Source organism: Callorhinus ursinus, unplaced genomic scaffold, assembly GCF_003265705.2.
Source record: "Callorhinus ursinus isolate GAN/ISIS: 27379988/994484 unplaced genomic scaffold, GSC_fseal_2.0 scaffold18, whole genome shotgun sequence".
Classification (NCBI taxonomy): Eukaryota; Metazoa; Chordata; class Mammalia; order Carnivora; family Otariidae; genus Callorhinus; species Callorhinus ursinus.
The window spans coordinates 34137522-34157147 of NW_027397080.1; the positions used below are offsets into that span (position 1 = coordinate 34137522).

Genomic DNA, 19626 nt, shown 5'->3' on the forward strand with positions numbered 1-19626 from the left:
GTCCCACTTGCTGGCTGAGTCTGAGTCCCTCCTGCTGGCTGAGTCTGGGTCCCACCTGCTGGCTGATCTGAGTCCCTCCTCTTGGCTGAGTCTGCGTCCCTCCTGTTGGCTAAATCTGGGTCCCTCCTACTGACAGAGTCTGAGCTCCTCCTGCTGGCTGAGTCTGAGTCCCTCCTGCTGGCTGAGTCTGAGTCCCTCCTATTGGCTCCCCTCCCATCAATCTGAGTCCCCGTGAAACCTAAATATGCCCCATGGCCACTGACATGAACTCTACCTGCTGGGACTCAGTAGGACTCTGGAATTCCTACACAAGGCAGAGTCTCAGATTGATGGGATGAGAGAGACTGGGGGAGATTACTGTCCCTGAAAAATAAGTAAGGGATAATAAAGTGCAGGCAGAGCCCAGCCAGAAGACCCACCAGTGAAGGCTGTGCTCCAGAGACATCAGCCCTGGACACAGGCCATCTCCCAGGCAGAGGCGCCTGGTGCCAGGACACACACCACATGCAGAACACGGGAAGGATATGCCCGTGCTCCCCAGGCATCCCCGCTCAGGACTGTGGCAGGAGAGAAGGCCACCTGGGGGTCTGGTCAGACTCCTCTGGAAGTCCTTGGGTGCCCCTCTGCTGACCATTCATGGCCTTAGAAACACTGCTGAACCCTGCAATGCCTCAGTTTACCCACCTGTGAAATAAGGCTAATGACATTTCCTGACGTGGGAGGGCTTTCAAGAGATTTTGTTAATTGAGGGTCTGAACTACTTGGCAGCTGATGGGTGAACAGGGTACAGATTTATTAATTGGTGATTTTCAAGTCCACTGATGCCCCAGTCCACTTCACAACAGACACGGACACACACACCTGCACACACTCCACATACACACACCCCCAAACAACAGCAACACCCAGACACCCAGACACAGAAACTGACACATACACACTTCCATTTACAGAGACGCACACACACACCCTACAACACAGAGACCCAGTCACTGACACACACACACACACCTGCATGTACGTACCCTCCCACAGACTCCATACACGCACACACACGTGCATGCACACGTGCACACACACATGCACACACAGCTCTCTTCCTAAGCTACTTTAGCTTCACGACCGTACACGTTTGGACCCAGAGGTGACAGAGGAAGCTGCCACCCTGATCATATTATTTGGACAGGAAACAAAGCCCCCCCCCCAAAGTTGAAACTTCTACTGCTCGAAACTTCCACATTGACTTGATGGCGTTGCTTGATCACCTTGCATCTTGGGGTCCTTTCTCGAAATGTAAACGTGCCTTTCAAGGGTGGGCAGGATGAGCTGAGCATAGCCTGTGTGGGGGCTGGGCTTCTCCAAGCGGAGGGCTGGGAGGGGTCTCTAAGGGTGGAAAAAAAACACAGAAAAGGGGACAGAAAGAGAGGTGAGGTGGGTGGAGGGGGTTGTGCACTGTCCCCGTGTGGTCTCAAGTCAGCACTTCGCCTAAGAGTAATTTGGAGTGAGAACCGGCTGGAAGATTGCCGGGCAGCCACATCTCTGACAGGGATGTGGCCAGGCTGTCTTCCTGGCCTGAGCCCCTCACCACCTGGGGTCTCCTGGGGCCTTCACATGGCTGGCACAGGACCCCACTGACCAGCTAGGGCAGCAGGTTCTGCTGATGGGGGTCTCCTGCAGGCGGCTCACTCCCCTGCCTCTCAGTGGCCACTCTCCTCCTCACCTCACTCCCCAGGGTCTGTCTTTCCCCTTTCCCCCCGAACACACCGGAGCATTGGAGCAGCAACCCCCCAGGACCTCCTGAGGCTCCCAGCCTGCGGACAGAAGCCCGAGTCCTGGGCTTAGCGTTTAAGGTCCCTACACTCTAGCCCTCCTGGCCTGTCCAGGCTCCTCCTTCTGATACTCCACGTGCGCCTCCCTCCTTAGCTGTGCAAAACCTGCAGACTGATCCAAATGCACCTGCTGTGCCCACACCTCACACCTGGGCCCCCCCGAGCCAGGAGGCGGGAAGTCTGCAGCAAGTCACTTAGCTGCTGGGTGCCTCCACGCCCCTGTGAAGCACAAGCACTAGAAGCACTCGATAAACAGAAGCCACCCTGCTGCCTCCACCTAGCCTCCTTCCACTCGTCCTTCCTAATGGGGGTCGAGTGTCACCTCCTCCAGGAAGCCCTCCCACTTGCTTCAGGTAGAAGTACATGCTTCTTCCTCTTGGCTCCTGAAATTTCATTTGCACCTCTGCCCCCACTCCCCTTAAAAGTTCCTGCAGGGCCATCAAAAGGAATGAGATCTTGCCATTTGCAACGACATGGATGGAACTGGAGGGTGTTATGCTGAGTGAAATAAGTCAGTCAGAGAAAGACATGTATCATATGACCTCACTGATATGAGGAATTCTTAATCTCAGGAACAAACTGAGTGTTGCTGGAGTGGTGGGGGGTGGGAAGGATGGGGTGGCTGGGTGATAGGCATTGGGGAGGGTATGTGCTATGGTGAGCGCTGTGAATTGTGCAAGACTGATGAATCACGGTTCTGTACTTCTGAAACAAATAATGCAATATATGTTAAGAAAAAAGAAAAAGAAGAAGATAGCAGGAGGGGAAGAATGAAGGGGAGTCAGTCGGAGGGGGAGACGAACCATGAGAGACGATGGACTCTGAAAAACAAACTGAGGGTTCTAGAGGGGAGGGGGGGGGGGGATGGGTTAGCCTGGTGATAGGTATTAAAGAGGGCACATACTGCGTGGAGCACTGGGTGTTATGCACAAACAATGAATCATGGAACACTACATCCAAACTAATGATGTAATGTATGATGATTAACATAACAATAAAAAAATTTAAAGAAAAAAAAAAGTTCCTGCAGGGCCAGGATAGGGTTCTCCTGTCTCCACATGGGCCCAGCACAGCACCTGCACGCAGTGGGTGCGCCATCTTTGTCTGCTGAGCAGAGGTATCAGAAGGGACTCTTCCTCAGCCCTACCAGGCCCAGAGCCAGCCTCGGCTGCAATCCTGAGGACCCTCCGGCCATAGCCCTGACCTCCCCTGCTGCCCTGGACAGGAGAACCTGAGGGGCAGATGCCATCGGAGTAAGCCTGGGGCTCTGGGTTTCTGAGCATCAGGCTTCTGTGAAGAGAATCAAATTAGCCTGGAAAATGCTGAGGGAAGAAGGAACCTGGGTCTGTGGGAGCTAAAAGAGACCTCTGGGGTAGTAACGGGCAGTAAATTAGCCCAGCGTGGAGCTTTAACCGCGAGCCTGCAAATGCCCCCCTGCAAACCTGCAGGGTGTAATGCCACAGCATCGGGGGGGACCCGGGTGCTTAATGGGGCCATTCCATCAACATTTTCTGGGATTTTGAAATGCGGTGTCATAAAAATAAACATGCTTACTCTTGTCTTGCATAATTGGCTCCCTAAAGAATCCTTGCATTCTGAAAGCCACCATGTCCCTCGGCAGGAAGTACAGCTTTTTTCAGCATCTGGGTACAGTCCTGCATTTTTTCTGTGCAAAACAGAGGGGATGGGGGGCAGTGAGGGAAAGCAGACTCCTAGGTGGGCTCTTTTCCTCCTCATTATTATGTGCTCCTTGCCAAGTGCCGGAACATGGTTTTCAGCGGGTCCGGAGGCTGAGGCCTTTGTCACAAGACTGGCCTTGGGGTTTCGGGAGGTTCACTGCAATATGCGAGATAGAATGCCCCTGCCTGGCAACCGACTGTTTTAGAAAAGTCCGTTTTAAAAAATAGTAGCTGTGCGTCAATGAAGCCTATCAGCTGTCCCTGGGCAATTGCTTCACCTTTGCCTAATATGGCTTTTTGCAACAATTTGGGAGATGGAATCCAGAGCGGAAGGTTTATTTCTGATCACAGGTCCAGGAGGGCAGGGACAGGGCTCTCGTGAAAGGTGAGCTACGTGATTTAGGTGCCCGAGCGCAAGCACAGCGAGCTAAGTGGGTGTCACCAGAGGTTTTCTAGGAATAGAGAAGCAGGCGTGGACCTGAGCTGCTCCCTCCCCAAAACTGCCCCTTATCTCCCAGGGCCAACTGTGGGGCAGACCCGATGGGCTGCACTCCTTCCTCTGTGGCTACCCAGCCGGTCGCCAGGCAGGCCCGACTTTGGGGGCCCTGGGCCCCCAACCCCATGGACGGACCTCTGTTGGTGCCTGGGCACTCCACAACCATCATCTTTCCTAGCAGGACACCTGAAGGTCAGGACATGTCATTTTCAGCTCTGTATTCTGGGACCCATGTGTGTTCCACACTGAGCCAGGTCGGTAGGACCCTGGCCCCCCATGCTGGGCTCCTACCCCCCGCCTTGCTGCCTGCCTGGGCCTGGTGGACATCCCGCTCCTTACATACACCCAACACCCATGCGTGGTCTTCTAGCCCAGGAAGAGCAGGGTGTAATGCACAGACACCGGAGCCCCACTGCTTGGGTGTGAGTCCCAGCTCTGCCATTTCCTTGCTGTGTGACTCCGACAAATCACTCAACCTCTCTGAGCCTCCTCGGGGATGAGGACATCATTAAATGCCTACATCACAGCAGTGTCGTAGGGATGAGTTAAGACGCGTCCGCGTTAGGGCCGTGCTGGGGAATGCTGTGACCACGAGTGCTCACTAATGTCCGCATGCCTCGGTGAAGGTGTTCAGCCCATGACCACTCTCAAGTCCTGTCATCCGTCCCCCTGGGGGAGGAGGCGAGTTCTCTGACACGGCTATCCCATGCCCAGCGCAGATAGGACAAATGGTCTAGGACACTTTTTCTCTCTAAGTCTCGGGAGAACTCAGAACCCTCCTCAAACGGAGCTGGAGGAAGCAACCCCCCATCAGCACTGGTCCCCGGAGGGGAGGTCTGCTCACCAGCCCCAGGTCTGGGAAGCCCCTGCTCTCGACCCCAGCTGCTAAGTTGGCACCTGGGAGCAAAGACCCTGTAGGGCCGGCTGGGCCATGATTCTTGTCCATGCGCTCGGGACCAGCCCAGGAGGGCTCCCAGGAGCCCACCCTCCTCCTGCCCCCAGCCCGAAACGCAGGCTCGGGGATGACTGGCAAATGTGTTGTCTCCCCACATAATGGTAAATACTTGCTTCATTTTTTTCCTTTTAGCAAATCAGTTTCTTCAAAGCTCTGGGCTCCCCCCGGAACTAACCCCACCTTGGAACCTGCACACGGTATCTTCCATTCGGTTTACCCCCTCCCCCGGGGAAGCTTCCTGTGAGCACTGCCTTGTGCTCATGGACTCGGCGCTGTCTCCTTTCATCTAAAAAGACATTCTAAAGCCCTTGGCTATAAGGCACTCTGTGAGTGTGGAGTTCCCTAACCTGGCACCACGGTCCCATTGTCCCCTGGAAGGAAGCCCCCGGTCAGAGATATGCACAGCGGCCCCCCTGAGGCTCCACGGGCCACGCCACCCAGCAGCAGGAGAAGGCTCAGGGGCCGGGGGAGTGTCTGCAGGACCACCTGCCAGCCCCCTCTGCTCCAGTCCCCAGCCATGCGCTGCCCTCCTCCTGCCTGGGGACCATGCCCAGGTCAGCCGGAGCCCTCCTAATGAGTCCACTGTCCCCTGTCGCAGTATCTTTGCACCAGGGCAGAACGGAAAGCTTTGTACTCCTCTGTATCTCACCACGACGCAGCACCATGGCGAGACATCGCTGACACTCAGTCAATGTTTATCAAATGAAAAATGAACCAATAAACAACGGCTTGTGTGTCGTCAGCTTTTCCTTTAAAGCGAAGAGAAGGAGCCAATCCAAAACCAGAGGTGGAATCGTGGACGCCTGCCCCGTGCATCCCCACGAGCTTCATAACACAAGGGGCTTCTCTGACCATCTGTGGCTACAGAGGCCATGGGGAGGCAGCTGCACTACCTGTAGGAACGGCGAAGTTGAAAGAAAGCCAAGTGTCCACCAACCAGTGAACCACAGACCGACTGTGGTACGTCCAAAAATGCAGTGCCCCCCAGAAATAACGCAGAGACCTGGAGAGGCCTCAAGGACGTGAGGCCAACTGAAGAAAGCCACCCAAACCGATGGCACAGTATATGGTCCCGCCTCCAGGGAGTGCCCAGAATGGCAAAACCATGGAGACGAGGGTACATCAGTGGTTGCGTGAGTCTGAGGGTAGAAATAGGGGTCAACTGTAAACAGCATCAGGGATCTTAGTGGGGGCGATGAAAATGTTTGCACACACAGCACGTTTACTGAAAATCACTGGATCCTACACTTAAAATGGGTGAATGTCATGGACTATAAATTATCCTCCCGTAAGTAAGCACATGCACACACACACACACACACACACACACACACACACACGGGCGTGCCCACGGTCGACAAGCCTTCCACCCAGACTTGTGTCACGTGAACCCAGCCTCGTCAATGTGCTCATTCATTAACTTCCACGGTGTAATCTCACAAGCGCTCCCAAGAGGAGCCTCCGTGGATTTGGTGACACATTTATTTTTAATTATTAAGTAGACTGAATAACAGTATCTGTGTCACAGACATGTTTTCATCCCTTCATGACATTTCATCAATTCTTTGCTACAAAATAATCTCTGCTTGAGACTATAGAGCTTCCACCTAAAACTCTGGTTGCCAGAAGGACCTGTGATTCCAGCATCAGCTGGACTCAAGGACTAGATCCTCAAAGTGCTGGTCTGACGTCACGCAGACGGGTCCTTCTAGTTTTGTTGTTTTTTGTTTGTTTGTTTGTTTGTTTGTTTTTCCCAAAAGGGCAATGTGTAACTTAACCAAAGGAGTGAGAAGGAGATTTTATATAAAACATGGTAGCCATAAAGAGCAGTGGGAAGAGCACGAATGGACCTGGGAGTCCATGAAACCTGGGTCCACATCTCAGCTCTCCCACGACTAGCTGTGTGACATTGGGCAGATCACTTAACCTCTCTGAGCCCCAGTTTCCTCCTTTGCAAAATCAGAGCCATGATAGCCACTCCACAGGGTCATTATGAGGATCATGAGGATCGACTGAGAGGATGCACACTGGCTGGGTCACCTAGCACAAAGCCTGGGTTACAAGAGGGTCAGGAACTACCGTGGCCCAGCACCTCCCAGCCGGACCTGAAAGGACGGGAAGACAGAATTAGCGGGTCTAGAAGCTCACAGCCAAATCCACGCAGAGCTTCCCACTGCAGTAACCAACTCCATTCAACGAGCATTCATAGAGCGTGCATGTTCATGCACGCACACACACACACACACACACACACACACATGCAGTTCTTTTTATCATAAAGACCAAAAGGAAATGAAAACAGCAAAGCCACAAGCCAATGCCCTGCCTTCACGAACTTGAGGCTCATGTCTTACTGATCTAGAAACAAGAAGCCAACTGTTTCTGCATTTGACTTAAAATCCTCAAGCACGGTCTTGAAGCCACCCTATGTGCCGGGGTAGGAAAGTGGGACTGTCCCCAAAAAGGCTGCTCTATTTTCAGAGCTGACCTGATTTATATAAGGATCTGGACAGCTCTTCTTATCCAATAATTATGCACCAGGTCATTTATTACTGTCACTGATGATGGATCTGGTAACATTAGCAACACCATACGTTCATATGCATTCTAAAAAATGTGGCAGAACCACAGCACAGCAAATTCCATAAAGTCATGTTTTTACCCCTTTCCCCACTTCCGCGGTGCCCGACTGTCATTAAATCCCAATACACGGTGCCTAAGAACTACACACACACCCCAAACAATCAGATGCTAATCTTTGGCAGATAACTAGAGAATATCCATTTTTTAATCAAATTTTTATTTTGTTAATTGTAGATTCACAAGCCCTGTAATATGTAACACAGAAAGATCCTGCACCTGGTTCCCCAGCAGTAACATCTTACAAAATTAGGGTACAGTGATATAAGCAGGATACCGGCACCGACGCGATCAAGATAGAAAGCATCCCCATCATCGCCAAGAGCCCTTGTGCTGCCATGACATCCCCGCATCATCTCCCCTTACGCTCCCCACGCTATCGCTCACCAGCCTGTTCGCTTCTGTAATTTTACCATTTGAAGCATGCTATGGAGCGGTCATAAGCACACTTCCAGACTGTCTTTTTTGCTTAGCATTGTTCTCCGGATACTCGTACAGGTTGTTGGGTGTCGCAATGGTCCTTTCATTGCTATTGCTGGGCACCACTCATTCCATGGTGTGAAGGTACCAGGGTTTGCTACGCCATTCACCCACTGAAGGGCATCTGGGTTCTTTCCGATTTGAGACTATGACAAATAAAGCTGCTATAAAACATGTGTGCACATGTGTGCACATGTTGGGTGAACATGTCTGCATTTCTCTGGCAGAAATGCCCAGGAGTGTGAAGCTCCACTACATGGTCCCATTTTACCTTCCCAACAGCAGCGTGTGAGGGACCCAGTTCTCCACATCCTTGCCAGCACTCAGTGTTGTCAGCATTGTTCATTTTTGCCGCTCTCATAGATGAGTGGTGATGGTTGTGGTTTTAATCTGCATTTCTCTAATGAGTAATGATGCTGACCATCCTTCCATGTGTTTTCTGACTACCCGACTACCCTCTTTGGTGAAATGTCCTTCATGGTTTTCACCTACCTCTAGTTGGGTTGTGTTTTGAGAGGTGTTTGTTTTTTGGATACTAGCCTTCATCAGGTATGTGGTTTGCAAATATTCTCTCCCACTCTGTAGTGTCTTTTTACCCTCTTGGATGAGTCTTTCACAGAAAAAAATTATAAATTCTTGATGAGGTCCAATTTATCAGTTTCTTCCTTTTATGGATCGTACCTTTGGTGGCAAGTCAAAGAGCTCCCTGCCTGGCCGCACAACTTGAATACCTTCTACTTAGTTTTTTTTTTTTTTTTTCTTTTCTAAAATCTTTCTAGTTTTACATTTTACATTTAATTACGTGACCAATTTCGAGCTAATTTTGTATTAGGTATGAGATTTAACATTGAGGTTCTTGTTTGTTTGCTCTTGGCTATGAATGTCTTATTGTTCCAGTACAATTTGTTGAAAAGGCTATCCTTCCTCCACTGGATTAGCACCTTTATCCAAAATCAGCTGGGCATATTTGTGGGAGTCTGTATATGGATTCTCTGCTCTGTTTTGTTGATCTGTCTACCCTTCCATCAATGTGACACAGTCTCAATATGACAGCTACATAATGTTTGATCATCAGACTGATTCCTCTCGTTTTATTATTCTTCTATTATTTTATCAAAACTGTTTTAGTATTTCTAGTCCCTTTCCCTTCACATATGCATTTTAGAATAACCTTACCTATGCATGCAAATATTTTGCTGGGATGTTGACTAGAATTGTGTTAAACTTCTGTATCAGGTTGAGAAGTGATCTCCTTCCTTGAGTCTTCCCATCCACGAATATGGTATGGCTTTCCATCACGTAGACCTTCTTTCATCTCCTCCACCAGCACCACGTACCTCCAAGCATGCGAGTCATCAGCATAACACAATTTGTTAGGTTTACACTGAAATATTTCACTTTCATTCAGATCGTAAATGGCACTGCATTTTTTAAATTTCAGTGTCCATGTGTTCATTACTAACAGATGGATACAGAATTCATTTTTATACATTTATCTTGTATCCTCCAACCTCCCTGAACTCACTCATTAGTTCTAGAAGGTTTTTTGTTTTTGTTTTTGTTTTTTAATAGATTACATGAGATTTTCCATGTAGACAATCACATCATCTGCAAACAGGGACAGTTTTATTTCTTCCTTTCTGGATGTCTTTTATCGTTTTTTTCATCCTGTGTCATCCATGGCTTGCTCCTGATCTCGGGGGGAGAAGTTTCTAGTTCTCAGCAGCTTCAGCGTGAACGTAGTCGTAGGCTTTTGTCCTATTCTTTGTTAAGCTGAGGAAATGCCCCTCTGTTCCTGCTTTTCTGGCAGTCCTTCTCATGGATAGGTGTTGAATTTAACAAATGCAGAGGATCCTATGATATTTCTTCTTTAGTCTTTCATTTGATAGATTGCCGTGATTGATTTTCAAATATTGAACCATCCCTGCATCCATGGAGTAAACCCCACTTGGCCATGGTATATGCTTCCTTGTATATATTGTTGAATTTTGTGTGCTAATATTTTGTTAAGTTTTTTTGTTTTTTGTTTGTTTGTCAGCAGCCAAGCTCAGATGTGGTGTGCTCCATCCTTTCTTATTTAGACTCTCAATTGTGTGAACACTCCTTCTGCAGCAGGAGTTTTGTTTTAAAAACTGGTCTCTTCACCTGGAGCTGGAGCTCCTAATATAGGTGCTTTGATACCCACTGGTCCCCAAAGTGTCCACCACACACACGTACACACTCGTACACACAGGCACACACACCTATGCCTGGAACAATATTCCTAAATGTTTCCATTGGAATCAGACCTTAGCAATTACCACCTCTCCTCCTCCCACGAGGCCCAGGGTAGCACAGACACTCAGCATCGCGCTGCTGATAAGTGCTGAGTGCAGGGGAGAGGAAGAAGGCCCTGCCCTCAGGTCAGATGCGGTGCATGTCTGCTGCCAGAGGAGCCCCAGACAGAGGTCTGTCCCAGGGTGCTGGCTCCGGGGCACACCGGGGCAGGACCCCGGAACCGTCCCTCTAGGAGGTCAGCTCTCCCTTCTGGAAGGTGACCTGGCTTCTGTCTTGTTCTTCCATGTGCCGGTCTTCCCCCTCCACTGACTGTCCCCCCGGCCTCGGACACCTCTGCTCTAAGTGAACAGGTTCTGTCCCTCCCCCCTCAAGTCCCCCAAGGTGCTTCATTACAACCCAGCGTGGGAACCGCTCTGGAAGGTGTGAACAACCTGCTTGCAGGCCAGCCATCTCCTGCCTTGAGACAACTGGCCCCTGAAGGAGGCAGCTGCTGCCCCCATCCTGGCTCGATGTTCCACCTCTGGAACCGGCATGACCAGGCACAGGTCTGGCACTCGGCAAATGTCACATGTCCACTGTTGACTGAGGAGGAGCGCTGGCCAGCCTGGTCCTTCTCAGAGCTCATACTAACCAGCAACGGTGCCAAGCTTGACACTGGTTGGGAGGAGGGGTGGCAGACTCTGAAACATTTACTTTTCTCACTTCTGTGCTTCCCCAGGAAAGTGTCCAATATGACAATCAGCAGCCCCATGAGGCTACTGAGCACCCCAAATGTGGCCCATGTTATATTTCGATTGGACACTGCTGGTCTCCACTCTTGATAACAGTATTTTTATCCCCACACATAACCCCCCTCCATTACTGGAGGGCAGGGTCTTCAAGGGCAGAAACCCACTCATTTCTGGGTCTGCATGGCATCTGCTCAGGGTCAGCCATCCCCAGGCATGCAAGAATTGAGCAGTGAGTTAAAGGTGTGGATGAAATGAATGAAATCAGAGATCAGAGCATCCTCTCTACGTGACGCAGACATTTAAAGTGGACATGTGTGATTAACTAGAATCGCCACGCTGCACCTGATAACCCCATGACTTACTTGTTTTATAACTGCAAATCTACCTTTTGACCTCCTTCACCCCTTTTGCCAAACCCCCACCCTCCCATGCCAGCAACCCCCAGCCTGCTGCCTATTTTGCATACTTGAAAGTCGCTAAGAGAGCAGATATTAAAAGTTCTTATCACACACACACACAAATTCTGTAACTGCGTGAAGGGATGGATGCTAAGTACACGCTACCGAGGCGATCCTCTCGCAAATCGTTACGCTATATGCCTGAAACTAATACAATGTTGTATGTCAGTTACACCTCGACGTGTATAAAAAGCAGACATGTTTTATCTGACTACCGTGCAAATTCTGTGGCTCACATCTGGGACAGGAGCAACGGTGTCAGAGGTGTGGATGTCTCACTGCTTGTCCTCAGCACTCGTATATTGACCGGAACTTTCTCCTGCAAATGAACTGGCTCTGTCTCGAGTTAACCTTTTCCGAGTCCCGGGTAGGTGTATGAACTGTCCCAGTCACCGGGAAAGCCAAAGGGAAGGGAGAACTCAGTCCAACGGTGAGGCCAAAAGTCTGCATTTGGCCCCAAGCCACCCTCACCCCCATCTCCTTGTCCTGCCTTGATGGTACCTTTTCCCCTCAATCCCATGACCACACCTGTGCCCCTGGCTTCACGTTCTCTTCCCATCCATACCCATTCTTCCTCCGAGACACTTAAAACTCAGATACTTTCACTCCTATTGAACTGAGAATGACTGAAAGAGCTCAACAGGATTGTTTTTCCTAAACACGTCTGCATTCCAGTTGGGACTAAATCTCACAGCAAAGGAAAGAGTCTCTAATGGTGGAACCGTGAGCACCAGCAGTCAGGTGGAAGAAGTGGTATATCTATTTGGAGCAGGACAGGGCCTAAACATAGGGTGGGCCCCAGTGGGGAATTCCTTTCCTAAGCCTCAGTGTGGAGTTAAGGACGAGTAACCACAGGGCAAGACTTGACGAAGCCAGGGCACTGGCCAGGCAGACACATCTACTCGTGCACACACGTATCTCCTGAGCATTGACTGCGCCACACACTCTTCTCAAGAGCTGATGAAGAATATGAGACTCAGTCCCTGCCCTCATGAGCCCACAGTCCAGAGACCAGGGCTCCTCTTCGGGGTCAAACAGGAAGCCTAAACACCGGTTTCTGGTGGACACACCCCCTGGGTCTCCACTGCCAGCTACAAGGTCTTGATGCGGCCCCGTTCCAGAAGCCCCTGAGGTCATGCACAGGGAGGGCAGGCAACACGGCCCAGGCAACTGCCCCCATGGGCAGTTGCAAACGGTGGGAGAGGGCAGAGCGGCAGTGGGCCCTGCCATTTCAGCCCTCCCTGGCTGGCCACACAAGGGAAAGTGCAACAAATGGCAGGCGTCCCAGTGAGCGGACAGAACGAGCACAGTGAAGGGCAGGCTGGGAAGGCTGACGCACAGATGGGCCCAGCATGGCTGCCACCAACCTTTCCTTGGGGGGAGCGGAGGGGATGAGGAAATAAAGTGACACCCTTCTGTAGAGCGCATGCAGGGGATGGAAAAGCAAATACGAGCCCCAGCCCCTCCCCCGCCATCACCAGGTCCCCTTGGTCCAGCTGCAGGACCCTGGCCTCTGCCAGCACGCGACTCCCCATATGCCGCCCCTGCTCTGGGCTCTCTTTCAGCCATGTCAGAGATCCTCATAACAATGAAGACCCCCACCGAGGAATGTTGGGTTTCTGGCTTCCCACTGTCCCCGGGGCCCTTGTACAGCTCACCCAGCCACTTCTCCGCACCTGCCAGGCGTCCCAATTATTAACTCGGCCTGTTCAGAGGCTGCTGGGAGACAATGAGGCAGCTGCCCTCACCCCCAGCAGCAGCAGGGAATGAATCCTGCACCCTCTTCTGGAAGGGGCACTGGGGACCTGGCATTGAAGAAATATCCCACTGTTTCTCGTTGATTGCTGGAGTACAGGGTCCTGCCCCAGGGGAGGGGGCTGGAGAAGCCAGGCCTCCCCCAGGCAACCAGCTCTGCTGCAACCCTGATGTGGATAAGGAACTCGGGGAGCCAGGCCCCCCCCACACACACCAGGGCTCCCGAAGCTCTGACATGGGCACGCTGCAGCCTCTGACTTTCTATTAACTGAGAGTTAATCTGAGTTACGTAAGTGCCACTCCCCACTCGGCGGCCTTATGACTCACCGACTCCTTTGAATTCCTGGAAGGGGGTCTTAGAGAAAGAGAGTCAGTGGGCCCCACGGCTTGTCTGCTCCAGCTCCAGCAAGCCCCGGCTCCTGCCTCCCCCTCATGTCTGACTGGCATCGGGCAGGAGAAACCCTCTCGAGCCAGACTTCAAACATGAAAATCTAGATCAAGGATATATTTGGCTTTCCAAGCTAATCTTTTCATCAATTTGGTCTCTACTGACTTGTAGCCCTTTGAAGAAAACTTGGCAACCACGCGTATGGAAAGCAGATGACTCTTACGTAACCCCAGAGAGGAGACCCTGGGCTCTGGAAGGCCCAGCAGTCATGGGTGGGTTGGGGTTTGCTGTTTACCCACTTCATCATGACCTAAGGGGCAGCTTTTATCCACATGGCTGGGCAGTGGAGTTTTCCCACATGAAGCCCGGGGAGATAAAAGCGTCAGGAAGCACGCCGGACCCACTTGTGCCAGACATCTTGATGGCACCCAGGCCAGTGGGCTGGGGGATGACGAGGCTGGGCTGGGCTGCCACCACGGCCCCAGCTAAGAGGATGCAGGGTGCAGTGGGGAAGCAGGCTGTCCCCCTCCGGAGACAGACATCTCGGGGAGGTGTGGAGCTGTCTCCGCTTGCGAGCTGGCTTGCCCTGCTCCCTACTTACCACTCTCTTGGATGCACAGAAGAGAAAGAAGCAGGTGATCACAATAAATCAACGGAAGGGACCGACTAGGAGGGGCCCACCAGCCCCTCCTCCGCTTGGACAGTGGATTCCCTGGGTGGGCGTGGCCTGAGGGGAGGGGGTCGCGTCCCAGTGGTGGAAAGATTTGAGCTGCCTCTCAGAACGGCATTTACTCCAGCATCACTGTCCCTGATGAGCATCCCAGTCGCTAACCCTCGATGGATTCGGGCTGCAATCAATTTGGTAGCAGCCGTCGGAAATGGGCACGAGCCAGGCTTCACCAGGAGGGCGATGTCTGTGGACAGAGCGTCTGACTCCGTCTGTCCTCTTAAAGCCTCCACACAGCCCCAGCTGCTGGACTCTAGAGGCAGGGATGGTGACAGCCCACCCCCTGGGTCCATGTGGTAAGGCCCAAACATGGTACCACGTGCATGGCCCAAGCTTGGGGGACTGCGAAGCACCCGCGAAGAAAGAGAGTCCCAGCACTTTGTCACACACCTACCCCCGAGCAGACACACACAGCCAGGGCCCTGGTGGGTGGGAGAACAGACAGAGCGAACCCCAGGAGCACGGCCTGGGAAGAAGCCGTGGCGTTGGCCAGCCACGGCACGCCTGAGCACGCCTAGCAAATGCCTTGCACACTCCCAGCCCCTGACAAAGCTGCGGCCTCCAAGGCCACTTACAACAACGAGGCAGCCACACTCTCTGCTGCGTGCTGAGTAAGCACCCCTCCAAGCTGGGCTCGGGGCTCATTTATGTCTGAGCTCCAAACCAGCTGGTCAAGCTACTGGGCTGCCTTCGAGAGATACCTTTATCCGTGGTTGGAGCTTTGATACAACTACCACCAAAAAGGCATGAAAACAGCTCAATAAGACTCAGTCTGTCTCTGCCTCATGAGAAGAAAAGGGCTCCATGCACGGTTCCAGTCAAACGCAGAAGCAAAAAACCAAGCCCAGATTTTGCCTCAGGAGCCTGAGCGGAGGGCTTCTCACTCCGGTGATGCTCAGAGCTGCCCTCCACAGACCCGGGCTCTAGGTTCGGTGTCTGTCTGATAAACCAGGTTGGAAGTCGGGCAGCAGGATGTGCAGGGCTCACCTGGGGAGCCACCGAGTGGCTTGTAAGCAAAGCTGACAGGCTTTCTTCAAGGAAGAAGTGCGTTTCCAGGTCTGGAGCAAGCAGTCCCGGCTTAGTTACAGTTACCCTTGCCTGGTGTGATGGGAAAACAACACAGACCCTCCCAGCAAGACACCTGTGCTGGCCAGGGGATGGCCCTCACAGATATGACAGATCTCTCTCCTGTCAGCCTCCTAGATAGGTGACAGCTCGTCCTTAGAGGCACACTCACAGAAAATCTCTTGTGCTAACACTTAAGGAAAAAAAAAAAAAGCAAAAGGTCAGACTTCAAAATCACCAACAGAACTATTTCCTACAGCAAAATCCCAAGGAGATCTCACTTGGGGATGCTTTAGAGGAACTGTTTTAGTGAATTTTGAACCAACAGAGAGGTTTCTTTCCATAGCGTTTACTCTTCTCTTCCCCTTATCAAAATGTACTAATCTTTCGATCCAGCAACTTAGTAATAAAAAAAAGAAAAACCGGTAACTTGCCAGCAGTCAGTCAGGAACCAAGTAGCCAGACAGTAGCTCAGGAAGCATCTGGGAGCCAAAGGTGCACCCAGAACCAGGGCTGGGACCTCCTGATCTTTCCAGAGGGCCTCCGGGGCTGGCTGAGCCTTGACAGGCGCCATGGCAGGGCACCTGGAGGGGTCACCAGGCAAGGCTGCCCTCGCTCCATTTTGTCTGCGTCCCAGAACAGGGAGCCTAAACCTTATCTAGTCCAAGCACACTGTATCGATTCAGGCCACGCCAATAACCCAACAGGATCCGCTTCACCATTAACCTTTTAAAGCCCACACTTGGCAAATAAGACCCAGCCACCAGGAGAAAGAATGCCGCTTTCCAGAAAAAGGAGGATAATAACATTTGACAATTTTCACTAGATATTTTAAACAGCCTTTACCCCGGGCATGGGGGATTGTCTCATAAATCAAAGGTAGCTAGAGAACGCGTGGCGTGCTCTGTCCTCTTCTGATTTCTCAAAATCAGGACGCGCACTTGAGTCTCCTTTCGGCTCACTGCCCCCAGCTCTGATGGGGCGGCGATGGGGACGGCTCAGGCAGCCGCTCCGGCACCTAGCGGCCCTTTTCTCCCCAGCGCGGGAGCGCAGTGCATCCCAGTGGACAAACTCGAGAACCGCACCGCTTTCTCCGCCTCCGCCTATGTCCTCCTTGCTTTCGGTTGCAACCCGGGACCCAAAAACGCACCAGTTCCGCGAAGCCCCCTGGCAGGCGGGCGACGGTTTGGAGGCAGCCTGCCCCGCCAAGGAGACAACCATGCACTACTGAGCTTTACGCCGCCCCAGGCACGGGTTGAAAGCCCGAGCGCCACAGCAAGCGGGCAAAGTTTGCCGGAAAGGGTCTTCCTGTGTACCCCTGGCGCCGAGTTCCGGGCTCGACCCCCTGGTTCCAGGGGCCCGGGAGTCCGGACTCAGACAAGCCCCGGGGCGCTCCCGCGGGTGTTTGCGTGAGTGAGTGGGTGGGTGGGGGGTGCCCGCCCGCGCTCCCCCAGAGCCCCAGCGTCTCCCGCCCCAGCTGCCCGCCAGCTGTGCGCGCCCGTCGGGCCCGGAGGTCACCGGCAAACAGCTGGATCGGCAGCTGAGAGCCCGGGAGGCCCCTGCTCAGCCCTGGGGCCCCGAGGAAGGGGAAGGGAGGGCGGAGTGGCTGTTTGATTTTGGTTTCCTCCAACTCCGCCTTCTAAGCTCTCGCCGGGAGCCGGGAGCCGGGAGCCGGGAGCCGGGGAGAAGGCTTGCCGAGGCGGCAGGCCAGGACACAGCGCTGCTGGTGCCGGGAGCCGCGGGCTTGCCCGGCCAGCCCCGCTGCACGGGGAGCTGGGGCGGGCGCCGCTGGCCCGACCCAGACGCGCGCAGCCCGGGAGAGCCGGCCGCTCCCTGCGGGGCCGCGGAGCTCCGAGCTCCCGGGGCCCCTTCTGGCAGCTAGCGGGGAGCGGGGAGGGGTCCCTTTATTTGCAACGTTGAGGAGAGCGCCGCTTCAGCCCAGCCCGGCACCCACGCACCCACGCACCCACACGCACACCGGCGCTGGCCGGGTCGCTCACCTGAGTCCTAAAAGCTGTTGAATCCACATGGTCACGTTTCGGGGAGCGGAGCCTCAGACCTTGCTCGCCCCGGCCATCTGCGCGGCGCCCGCGCCCGCTCGCTTCCGTCCCGCGGCGCCGGTCTCTGGCTCTCGGTCCGCCGCCGCCCGCCGCCCGCCGGCCGCGGGGCGCTGAGCGAGTCAGAGCGCGGCCGCGCGGGGCTCCATGCCGGCCGGCGCGCCGCCGCCGTTGGGGCGCATGGCTCAGGCGGGGCGGCCCGCGGGGGCGCACATCCTCCGGCCGGGGCGCGGGGCTCGTCGCCCCTCCGGGGGCGAGCCAGCGAAGGCGGCAGCGAGGCGGGAGCGCCCACGGCCGGCCCGGGAGGGGCGCGCTCCGGCGCTGCGGCCGTGCGGTGAGAGTCGGAGGAGACGCGGCTTCGCCCTCCGGGGCGGTGGGGAGGGAGGCCGGGCGGCGCCGCCGCGCACGGTGCGTGTCTCGTGGCGCGGCTCTCGCCTCCGGTCCGAGCCCCGCGCCGAGGGGGCGGCGCGGTCCGGGGGTGCGGGCGGCGGCGACGCGGAAGGACGAGGGTCGCCTCCGCGCGCCGCCAGGTCAGGGGGCTCTGCCGGGGGTGCGCCGCCGGCCGGCACCGCTCAAGTTGGCCGGGGGCTCCGTCTGAGCGCTCGCTCTGCAGACGGCCGCGGCGCCGGAGGCCGGCAGGAGGCGGGCGCGGGAGGCGCGCGGGGCGAGGGCGCCGTGGAGCGCGGGGCGTGGGGACGCGCGGCGGCGGCGCCGCGCCGAGGAGGCGCGCGGGGATCCCGGGGCCCCGCCGCCCGCGCCCACCGCGCCCGCCGCAGAGCCGCCCGCGCCGCTCGGCCGCCTCCCTCCGCGCGTCTGCCTCTCCGCGCGCTCGCCCCCGCCTCCCCGAGCGGGTCCCAACTCCGCCCGCCCGCCCGGCCCGGCTCACGTCACCCGCCTTCCCCGCCCCTCGAACTGGAGCCCGAGCCCCCTGCCCGGCGCCGGCTGCCGCTCTCTGCCCTGCCTCACCGCGCGGGGCTGTGCCCGGCCCCGGCGACACATCAGGAATGGTCCCCGGCCGCCCCTTCCCCACCCCCGGCCTCGTCCCAGTCCCCACCTTGGGAAAGGCTCGAGAGAGGCCGCGGGCTCGGATTGGACCGCCGGGCGCCGCCGGATGGTGTTGCCACGGTAACCGGATGGCCTGCGAAGCAGTTCGAGGTTCCGACCCATTTACGGGTGCGCGGGGTGGACCTGAAGCGCTAATTTGGGGAGGGGGCGTTCCCGAGGGAGCACTGGTGGGGGGCGCCCGGAGCGAGAGGCTGCGCAGAAAGTTTCCTCCAGGCGGAGCTGCACCAGAGGCGCCGCCAGAGTCTGGGAAGCCGGAGGGTCCGCTTCTAGGGGTCCCTCTTTTCGCGCCTGCCCGGCCCCCCGCCTGGGGCCCTGGCGGAAGAAGCCCCGGCGTCCCAGGTCAGAGCTTAGCACCTTCTGCCCCAACCCAGCCCGGACCTGAACGTCCAGGCTCCCACAGCCCCCAGGGTTGAGCGTCAGGCAGCAGCCGCTGCCCGGCCGGGCCCCCGCTCCCGAGGAGTCGCTGAGTTCCGAGTCCTCGGCCTTCCAGACTCCCGCCACAGCCGATTCCCATGCCAACACTTCCCCTTGCCTTCCGGGTGAGGCTGTATTTGCAGGACAGTGGCTGGAGGAGGAAGGGCCCTCCAAGCCGGCCTCTCTCTGAAAGAAGTGACCTACAGCGAACCGCTCTGCCCACCAGGGAAAAAGCCCGCAAAGGCCCGGCTGTCCACTCGGTGCCCTCGAGGGCGCTAAACAATCGCAGGCCTTGGGGATCACCTGGCGCAGCTCTTCTGTGGCAAGCTCGGAATCGGGCCCAGGATTGGAAGGAAAGTTAACTAACGCCAGATCTGACCCATGCAGCGGCCTCCCTTAGCCAAGCACTGGAATCACCCCAGTCTTGTGAGGTCAGCACGAAGACCCCACTTGGCTGGTCAGGCCTCCCTGAGAAGGGGCAGTTTGTGGTGGGGCGGATCCAGGCCCTGCGTGGCTGGGACTTGGACTCCCAGGCAGGCCCTTCATCCCTGGGCTTCGGGTCTTTGAGAGCCATAGGGGTCTACTCCACCCAGACAGCAGGTGCGGGTGA

General features: G+C 55.2%; 1 protein-coding gene across 6 annotated transcripts in view; it reads right to left on the bottom strand.

Moving 5' to 3' along the window:
* The window catches only part of AJAP1 (adherens junctions associated protein 1), a 189544-nt gene extending 171924 nt beyond the window's left edge, over positions 1–17620 (bottom strand). For all 6 annotated transcript variants that reach the window (XM_073903444.1, XM_073903445.1, XM_073903443.1 and 3 more), the window contains exon 1: positions 17481–17620. In XM_073903444.1, coding sequence (XP_073759545.1) covers positions 17481–17509 — 29 coding nt within the window. In that variant the 5' untranslated portion in view covers positions 17510–17620. The remainder of the gene's footprint in view (positions 1–17480) is intronic.
* Positions 17621–19626: the final 2006 nt, after the last annotated feature.